At 41.6% G+C, this 10,583-nt stretch overlaps 1 protein-coding gene across 9 annotated transcripts in view; it reads left to right on the forward strand.

Annotated features, from left to right (window-relative positions):
* The window catches only part of EML5 (EMAP like 5), a 100,750-nt gene extending 93,524 nt beyond the window's left edge, over positions 1 to 7,226 (forward strand). For 8 of the 9 annotated variants that reach the window (XM_081171909.1, XM_081171914.1, XM_081171916.1 and 5 more), the window contains 2 exons: positions 128 to 228; positions 855 to 7,226. In XM_081171909.1, the coding sequence (XP_081028035.1) occupies positions 128 to 228; positions 855 to 891 (138 nt within the window). In that variant the 3' untranslated portion in view covers positions 892 to 7,226. Of the gene's footprint in view, positions 1 to 127; positions 229 to 854 lie in introns of those variants that run through there. The other variant, XM_081171918.1, reaches the window with a different exon arrangement.
* Positions 7,227 to 10,583: the final 3,357 nt, after the last annotated feature.

The following is a 10,583-nucleotide window of genomic DNA, read 5'->3' on the forward strand; positions in this document are numbered from 1 at the left end:
ATGTGGATGGTAGCAGCATGTTGTGTGGGAGACAGATTAAAAATAATTCTACATATGCATACTGTGGGATTAGGGGCTCATTTTAAAAATAATGAAAATGACATGTAGATTTTGTTTTATTTCAAAGGCAAAACATAAACGATTTTTAGGTCACTCAGCCCATGTGACTAATATTCGTTTTACAAGTGGGGACAGATATGTTGTTAGTGCTGGCGGAGATGACAGCAGGTATGTAAATCTTTATCTAAATGCTAGAAAAAAACAGATTAAAGCAAATTATTTTCTGCTTTTTCTGAAAATGGACTCAGTGTTTGTATCCCATTCCCTCGCTGTGCAGACTTGTGGGAATGTTTTAATCACATGTCTGTGTTTTACATCCAGCACTGATTGTTGGAGTCTTGTGAACAGAAGTTCCGTTCTGTATTGCTTTTATGTTCTCTCTTCTCTCTGAGAGCAAGAAGGAGATGAGCCATGTTTTCCTTTGTCCTGATTTTGTATATAAATAAAGTAGCTTAGTACTCACACCCCAGAGCCTAGCTTCTGCTGATGTTGTTTCTCTGCTAATGTGTGCTCAGTGTCTCTGGACATGAGTCACAGAATCTCATTGGGGAAGAAGATTGAGGAGCGGCACGCAGATAAGAGTAATGGGCTGGCACATATAATGTCGTTGCCTGGTCGCCCACCCTGCCTGCCGGCAATTACCCCGACACTCAGATGCTTGAAAGACAAGCAGTCATGTTGAACTAGCAAAAAACCAAGCATAACAACTTTAAATATACATTGAAATTACTTTTAAAATCTATCAGCTTGCTGTAACTTTTATTTCTTCTCTTACTTTCTGTTTGAAAATACAGCATATTTGTCTGGAAATGTGTACATATGCCACATTGAGAGACATGGAGACCTTCCAAAGAGGACACTACTGAAGAGGCATCAGTGCCCCACAATTGCAAAGAGACATTCTCCAGTGTCCAGCATGCTTCGAGAAATGGTGCTGATAAAAACAGACAACAATCCACCTGACTGACTAGAGTCTATCAGAAGGATGGAGCACTGCAAATGTATTGAGTCTAGTCACATTACTGCAGTATCAGATATCCTACATCTGTTTCCCACTCACTGCCAGATGCTGAAACACATGGAAAGGAAGAAGTGAGTTTTGGCTCAGTGTACAGTTTCCCAATAAGATCCTGAATTTGTAATCAAGAGATGTTATTTCTGACCTAGTGCTGTACATTGCTGTGTTTACTTTCAGCATGAATGTTTAAGTACTGGGGATTGACTCTCACTCAAATAGAAGACTCCTTATTTTATTACTGAAATGAAAGCCACCTTGCAGCTCTTAAACTATAATATTTTTTTAAATGGGTGAAAATAAAATAGAAAATAAAAGGGATAAACCAGCAAAAGGTTTATCTAGTTCACAAAAAAGTCCCAAGAATTAAGTTTGTTCCTAGGACCTGCAGAATTCTATTGGTTTTAAGGCTTGGGTTGTAATCATGTCTGGTGAATGCTAGTAGACATGCGTGAGCCCATTCTTCAAGGCTGATTTAGTGTTTTTGTATCACAAGCATTAAATTAGTTCTGTGAGCAGAATAACATTTGCTCACATTGTGAGTGCCTTGCCCACAACCTAAAAGTCTAACTCTGGTTTTTGCCTTGTGAATAAAAGTGTTCTCAATGAAAGATAAATCGCTGTGTTTGCTTGCAGAGCTGTGCTGGAAATGAGGACCAGGCTACTCATGTTAATGTTTATACATTTATGAATCTGTGGGGTGCCATTAGATGCAATAGGATTTATTAATTGCATTTTCACAGCATTGCTTAGAGAATTCAAAGTGAATAGATAATTCAGATATATTTTACCAATTATTATTATTTTGCACAGAGTAAGACTCGTTGAATCTCTTGCTCTCCAGCTAATAATCTTACAGGTAGTCCATTCATTCATGCATACAGGCACCCACAGATTCCACCTCAGAAGGCACATGAGGGATCATTTTTTCTCAAAGCAACCCCGTGTCAAAATCGTATCTACACAGGGAAAAATTACACGCAAGTTGGCAAGTTAGATTTTTGAAATGCAAGTGCCTGTATGTTTGAAATGGTTCTAACAACCAAATGTAAGCATCAAAATAAGCATACATTCTGAATACACTGGTTTGTGCTTCTTAGTACAGGTATATACATGAGAATTGCAGGTGACAAATGAATCACTTCTGTGACATTTGTGTCCCTGGCACATTCCACTGCATGCAGAGTCTTGGCACCCCTCTTTTACTTCCCTCAGTGATTAGTACTGAGAAGCATCCTGACTCCTGTGTGAAACATTTTAGATCTAATTTGAGGCCAGGCACGCCCATTCCCTGTTTCTCTGAACAATGAGAATTCCGCATCCCAGCAATCATGCAGCCTTCTGCTGGGTTCAGGTTATCTAAATCAGGGCAATGTGTATATCCTGTGCATTGTGGGACATCAATATAATGAGTTGCAAAAATAGAATTAACTCTGCCCAATGCAACATTCACAAAATTATGTTCTAGTTTTCCGCGAACCAAAATGTGAACATCAGATTTACCCCAAAGCATGCTTGAAAGTGGATGGGGAGGGGGAAATCCATCTTTTGACATAACTATGCTGATTTACCATTCAGCAGAGTGTTTAACTTATTTGGGGGTAACTAAACAACATAAAATTGTCTTGAGTATTGTCTAGAATTATTTTTCCATGTACAGTAATTATACACGGCAATCCAGGAAATGTAACATCTTTTTTTAAAGCCAGTTTGATTACATATCATGTCAGAACTCTCTTCTCATAACCAAATACATGATAACACCCATAACCCATGTTTTGAAGTTGGCTTATTTAAACCATGTTTTGGGGGGGTTGGACAAAATGATGAGCTGCAGTTAATTTAAAAAAAAACAACAAAGAGAAGTGAAAGCTTTCAAATTCCACCTCCCAGCTATGAAGGAAGAGGAAGAAGGAGGGGGAAGTGCGCAAGCCAGAGGCTCACTGCAGCATTGTGAAAAACCTCTGGCTTTTTGCTTCCCAGCATCCACATTCATACAATGTGGATAAACATGTGAGCATGCTAAACCTACTATGCACTCACCAATCACTGTGATACAAGCAAACCAAATTCTTCTCCTGGTTATGTTACTTTAGACCTTATAGAACAAGCCCCCAAATTCCATTATCATTCGCCATATTGGCTGGGGTTGATGGAGTTGGAGTCTAACAACCTCTGGAGGCCTCCAGGTCTACCAGCCACCCTCTACCAGATGCCTTGGCTTTGCACTTTTAACACCTCATAAATTAGAAGGGATTTAACGAGAGACCATATTTGGATGGACTAATTAGGGTTTATCTGCATGCTTACCCAGCCAATGTTATTTTCCATGGTGGAGGGAAGAGCACGTGTCATATTTCCACTATTTGCATACAATGTTGTAACACAGGTGCTTAAACAAGTGTTTATTTCTTCTCCATCAAGAGAAGATCATATGAGTTGGGCCTGCACTACATTTTGTTTCATGAGCATGGTGGAGGGATATGTAAATAACTGTTGTATCAAAGGCGTTCAGCAAGCTGAAAGCTCAGATAGAAATAATCGCAAATGTGTCAGTTTATTTTGAAAACATGAACTGTTGATACCACTCTCCATGTATAAGCATTTGCATAATATAGAGACTATGGTGAAATGTTCTGGAAGCCAAGCTAATTGAACAGTTACAAAAATGAGTCCCCTTTTCCAAGCAGGCATTTCAAAAACCACAAAATACGGAATATGTGTGAATGATGGTTCTATATTATGTAAGAACAAATATTAGGCACCCAAGCAACAACTTGTTATTAAAATTTCTATCCCACACTTCCTCAATAAGGAGCCCAGGGCAGCAAACTTAATACATCTTAATACTATGAAAAAGCAAATTCAAACATATTCAAACATTAAAAACAATAACAAGATCCAACAACATTTTGAAACGTCTAAAAGCATTTTAAAACAATCACATGCACAGCTTGTAGTTATAAGGCTGTCCGGAACAGTACCTTTCAGCTGTCAAATGCCTGGGTGAACAGGAATGTATTTAGGTTCCTCCTGAACGTTAATAATGAGAGAGACAGATGCATCTCACGGGGGGGGGGGGGCATTCCACAAACAAGAAACCACCAAAGTTACTTCATAGGTTAAGGCTAACTGGGCAGCAGCTCGCAGCAGCAGCAGTACCAACAGTACCCCTCCTGCTGATCATAGGGCCTGTGGGAATGGAGTCAGAGAGTCAGATGGCTGCCTCCCCTGTGCTATTTTGTTACCTGCACAGGTGAGGTCACGTCCACCTCTGGTCACATGTAGAGGAAGCCCAGGAGGAAACAGGAAGTTCCAACTGGCTGGTCCAGACATCCCCTTTTTATGTCCACTCTAGGAATGTTGTATTTGATTGCTCTGTATTTCACACCCCACAGGGTCCTGTGTGGTTGTTACTTGAGGAGGTGTTCTTTTGGGTACTGTTCAGAGTTTTGTGCTAGCACTAGCACCTTGCATTGAGCCTAGTAGCTCTGACAGCCTGAGCACTGCTTTCAGGACCGGTGACACATGGTCCCATCCAACCTAGCAGCCATTCTGCACTAGCTGCAGCCTCAGATGATCTTCAAGGGCAGCCCCATGTATAGTGCATTACTGTAGTTCAGGCAGGAGGTCACCAGAGCATGGTCAACTGAGGTCAGGCTATGCAGTGCTGGAACAGCTAAGCAGAGCATAAGCACTCATAGCCATGGAAAACTCTTGAGAGGTTAGCAATGGCAGACTAGGGAAACCATGCTCCAGATTCATGGATGACAGCTCCAAACCATGTCATAAAGATGTTAAATAGTGCAGGAGACAGCATAGCCCCTTTCAGCACCCCACAGAACAAAAGCCGTGAGGTTGAGCAATAGTCTCTGCCAATAGGGGTGAAACCACCATAATATGGTGCCTCCAACTCATGCTTCTGAGGCATTCCAGAAGGACACCATGGTCAATGGTGTCAAAAGCCATTGAGAGATCAAGCAAAATGAATAGGGGCACAGTCCCTATAGGACAATCAAGACTGTTTCAGTGCAAAAACAGGGCCTGAAACAAGACTGAAATGGGCATATATAACCTGCTTCCTCCAGGCATATCTGCAGCCAGTCAACTACTAACCTCCTGATCACCTTGCCCAGAAAGGAAATGGCTCCATCTTTATTACAGCAGTAAATAGTAATGTATAAATTGCATACTCTGTGAATACATCCATTTCAGTGGGTCTTCTGGTAAGGGGCACATGGCACAGGCAGTTAGTGACTGTGCCATGTGCCAGCCCTCCTTCAAGCCTGGGAAATTGTGGTTGTCCTATCAGCAGACTTTGGGTCTGCAGCTGCTATTGTTGAATGCCAAGCCAGCTTTGAATAACACCTCTCTCAACCATGATTTGATTGTGGATGAGGAGGCTGATCTGGTCTGTTACAGATCAGGATGGGTAAGCAGGATGGGGTTGGTCTGTACCAGATCCAGGAGCTCTTGGAGGAAACTGATTTTCTAGATCTATTTCAATCAGTGTTTAGGCCTGGTTTTCGCACAGAAACTGCTTTGGCCACGTTGTATGATGGAAGCGAGGAATCACTGTTGGAAAAGAGACAGGGGAAATGTGTCCTTGTCAATTCTCAACCTCTCAGAGGCTTTTGATACCATTGGACATGATATCCTTCTGGAGCAACTGTCCAAGCTAGGAGTGGGTGGCGCCGCTTTGTGGTGGTTCTGGTCTTACTTGGATGGACTTTTCCACCGGGTGATGCTTGGGGACTGCTCATTTGCCCTGTGGCGCCTCAGGGTACAATTTTATCTCCAATGCTGTTTAACATCTACACAAAACCTCTGAGTGGGGTTATCCAGCCTTTTGCAGTGCATTATCAGCAATATGCTGATGACACATAGCTCTACCTCTCCTTTATGGTGTGACAGATTGGACCATTGTTTTATCTCAGTAATGGACTGGATGAGAACCAATAAACTGAAGCTCAATCCAGACAAGACTGAAACACTCTTAGTGGGCGGTTTGCTAAACCAGATGGCTGTGAGGTTGCTTGCTCTTCATGGGGTTACACACTCTCTGAAGGAGCGGGTATGTAGCTTGGGGATACTTCTAGATCTTTTGCTGTCACTTGAGGCTAAGGTGGCTTAGCCTTTGGCTGGGGGCCTAGCTGCACTCCTGGACAGTGATGGCCTAACCTATGTCATCTATGCTGTGGTAACCTCTAGGTTAGATTACTGCAATGTGTTATGGGGCTGCCTCTGAAGGCAGTTCAGAAACTTCAGCTGGTACAGAATTCAAGGCCAGGTTGCTCATCAGCGAAAGGTGGTTTGAGCTTATTACACTGTTCCTGGCCCAACTGCACTAGCTGCCAATTAGCTTTTGGGCCCAATTCAAAGTGCTGGTTATAGCTCAGGACCGCTATAGCTCAAGGACCATCTCTGTCCATATGAACCTACCGAGATCCTCATCTGATACGCTTCGTCGTGTGCCTCCTCCTCGAGAGGTCCAGAGGTTGGCAATACAAGAACAGGCCTTTTCTGCAGTGGCTCCCCATTTGTGGAATGCCCTCCCCAGGAAGGCTCACCCAGCCCCTGCATTACATTATCTTTAGGCGCCAAGTGAAAATGTTTCTCTATAACCAGGCCTTGGGCTGATTAACATTCTATGGACTTTTAAAGGTCTTTGTGGGTGGGTGGGGGTTTATTGGTTTGTTTTTATTATGCATTTTGTGTTCTCATTTTGTATTTTTATGTTGTGAACCATCCTGCGATCGCTGGGAAAAGGGTGGTATGCAAATTTAATAAATAAATAACAATGAAAAATATTGAGTTTAACTAATTTTGAATACCACCCAAATGCATTTTACAGCACGGCAACCTTTGCACATAGTGAAATCTCTGGGCCTCTGGGAAGGAGGGCCCTAATGCCAAGTGCAGTCCACAGACAACACACTTAAAGAGCTCCAAGAATCCAGTCTGTGGAGTGTAGAGGGTCTGTAACTGGCTGCTGCTCCTTTATACAAAATAGGCAGCTGTCCCTGGACTGGTATCCCCCCTACCCACAAGCAATTTCTATCTATTATGGTTGCAAAATGAGAGACAAATTCTAGCATAGTACCAAACCCAGAAGTCCATACAGACTTGTTCTTGCGTAGGTATGCAACTCGGCAGTAGAAAAACCACATAGGAATGGGAGTGTGTAGGGAGCTGCCGCACAACTTAAGGAGCTCCAGGAGTGAAACAAAAACTTATGAGAAAGACATATCCAGCCAGAGGCGGACTTTGGTAATCTTTTGTAATATGGCAAGGCCTGTGCGGGGCCAAAATTTAGTGCCTCCAGATGGATCTTCTTAGATTTGTGCCCTCTTGGCTTGGCGCTCTGTGCGGGGGAACCATCCGCACTGCCTTAAAGCTGGCGCAGCTCTAGCACTGCAAAGTCTACAGGCTGTGGCACACAGCAGCTTTCTGTATTGCAGATTCCTAGCCTGTTCCTTCTCAGGTTCCTCCTATCCAGCTCTTTGAAACTCTCTGGCAAATGTTTGTGCCCCCTAGAGACACAAGCCTCACACTTCGAAGAACCATGAGATTTGGATAACCATTTAGTCTGAGGGGACATTGATTTCATTCATTTGCAAGATATGGGCCCCTAACTAAGACTGTATTTTGCTTTGCATCTAGTGAAAAGTAGCCATTTTAGAAATTCAATTTTCATGGATTCTCCTAAATCGGAATTACCACAGACCATCCTTTAATAACTCCCTGCCCCCTGAAGAAAATATAATTTAGAATAAAAAACACAATTCCATAATTAAGATTTCTCGAGAGTCTGATGTAGAACACTATTTTTTTAAGCAAAATGTGTTGAGTGTAGAATTCCTATTTCAGGTGCATGAATGTTAGTTTCTAAACTCCAGACTGTATCCTGCTATGGCCATGAAGGCTGGTGAATATTTTGAGAATTCTGTATATTATTATTTCAACCCCAAACCTAAATGCATGAAATCTTGCACAAACTACATGACTTTGTGGTTCACTTTTTTGAAAAAATCTTGGTGCTTTCAACGCTTTTCCATAATGATAAAGCCTGGTTTGTTTTTGTTTTTCATTTTATTGCAAATATTTCATTATGATTGTGCTTTGGAGCCTTGGGGCATCTAAAGTAATTTAAAAGAACAATTGTGTGGCTAAATGTAAAGCTTCACCTTGCTGCAGTGTTCTTGAATACAGAACCTTGGCTTAGAAAACATTGATTTATTTGCACACAATATAACATTTTAGTTGCTTTTTCTTGTAAGTGTGACTCAAGATAATAAGGGCAAAACTATAGACTAGATGATGCTTACTGAAAATTTATAATTGTAGGACTGAACAGACATCCTTTTGAACTCATCCAGTGTCTGTCTGTCTCTCTCCCTCTGTGTGTGTGTGTGTGTTTGAAATTAATAGGGAATACAGTTTTAACAGCTGTCACCTGGTAAAGTGACCTGTGGTCCTAAACCATTTGATAACATTCAATAAATTGGTCCCAAATCATAGGATGTACAAAGGAAGGCAAATTATGTATTTAAATGGACCTATACAGTACTCTGTATTTAGAGATCAGCTCTGTGCCACATCTGACCCCCAACAAATCCAGTCCCAACAGCTATGTTTGGCGACCCACAACAGATTTGATATACCAAATTTTCTGCTTGCACAGAAAGGCAAAGAACCACGCAAAGTAGAGGAAAGCTGTCAAGCACCTAGCACGTGGGTGGTGCTGGGCTGGATTTGACCATCTGTACAGGACTGATACAAAACATGCAAAGTTTGGAAAACTTTGGCATTACAACAAACAAAACATCTGCAGGGTGCATTGCAAGTGGTAACAGAGGATGCATTATCCGACCCACTAGGCTGGTGAAACCTAAACTTACCCACTTACTTGACGTCCCTTGTACTACTTATTTTGAAGCAAGCTGCCCTGAAATCAACAGGACTTGCTTCCAAATAAATGTTTTGGATCTCAGGCTGAGAGGCACCGGAAAGTGTGTTTAGAGGGATTTATTGATGCTTGGTTTGTCTGAAGCCAGATTGGAGATGTGGGTGGGAATTGGGTCAACAGAACCTTGTTTTCGATTTTGCCAGTGAGCGCTGGCAACTGCAGGTTAAGCTGCACAGTATTAAAGGTCAGCTTCTGCCACAAAGGGCTTAATATCGCCAGGCTGCTTCCAGCCGTTTTAGGCCACAGCCAAACAGGGCTGGCCCAAGACGTTCTGGCACCTGAGGCGGACCACAAAATGGCAGCTCCTTCCCTACCAAGGAAGAAGGGGTGAGAGGAGATCTCTATCGGAAACAAGGGGGAAATAAACATATAAAATGGGATGTGCTGCCTCTGTGTTTCTGCTGCTTGAAGCAGTCGTCTCTCCTTTTCTCATGTGAGGGCAGCTCCTGGCTAGTTTTGTCCTCAGTGAAACAGGAATAGCTTCCTGCAAATTGAAAGTATTTCCAGAAACTAGGTTACAAATAAGTATTTGAATATGTGATTTCCAAAAGCCCTGAAGTATTCATCATTATGAATTGAAAGCAGCTTTTATTAACTAGAAATGCCATGCTTTGTCACTGTTCCTATTTTTTTTTAACACAACACACTTTTATGCCCTTCACTGTCTGTTTTACCACATTTCACTGAAATTCCTGGAACGATTTATTTTCTAGGTCTCCAATATCTCACTCTAACGTGTTTGTCAGATGATCCATTTTGCTTTAACAGCAGCAACAAAATGTTACGTCCAACTATAACCCAAAGGTGTATGTTAACTGTGACCTTTATTACAGTAGCAAATTGTGTTCTCTTTTGGGTTTTCATCATAAAGAGCTAATCCCTGTGATCAAATAATCTTAGAATTTGTTATTTAAAAAGTGTATCAGTTAAGCCTCTTTATTTTTGCATAAATCAAGTTTTTTATTTAAAAAAATCTGAAAACAGAGATTTCGAAATAATTTCCTCGGTTGTTAAATTTCAGAATTCAAGAATATATTGGTCAAACTTGAGTTTAAAATGTGGAGTTAACTTTTGTTTTCCGATATCTAATGTAAATATTTGTACAGAATATTATCTTTTGTATATTTTTGTGAAAATGTAGTTCCCCAAAAGATACAAAAGATTTAATAAAAAATACATTTATGTTACTGCTTAATCTTTTATATTATACCCTAAGGAGCCCAGAAGAACACCCATTTCTGCCATTTAGATTCCAGGATATACCTATGTATAATTATAGTAAAGTACTGTTTCAAGGAAAACCAGTACTTCAATACACAGACTTATTAGCAGGCCTGCCCATTCTCCTTCGCTCCTGAGACTAGCAATCTAGACCAGTGTTTCCCAACCTTTTTTGGGCAAAGGCACACTTGTTTGAGGAAAAAAATCTCGCGGCACACCATTACAGCCCCGTGACGTCAGCGCGCAGCATCACGCCGGGACGCACGAAAGTGAAAGTTTTCAATTTTTTTCCCTCCCCCTTGCCGGGGAACCTCCAAG

Source organism: Podarcis bocagei (assembly GCF_964188305.1).
Source record: "Podarcis bocagei genome assembly, chromosome: 1".
In the NCBI taxonomy this organism is placed as follows: domain Eukaryota; kingdom Metazoa; phylum Chordata; class Lepidosauria; order Squamata; family Lacertidae; genus Podarcis; species Podarcis bocagei.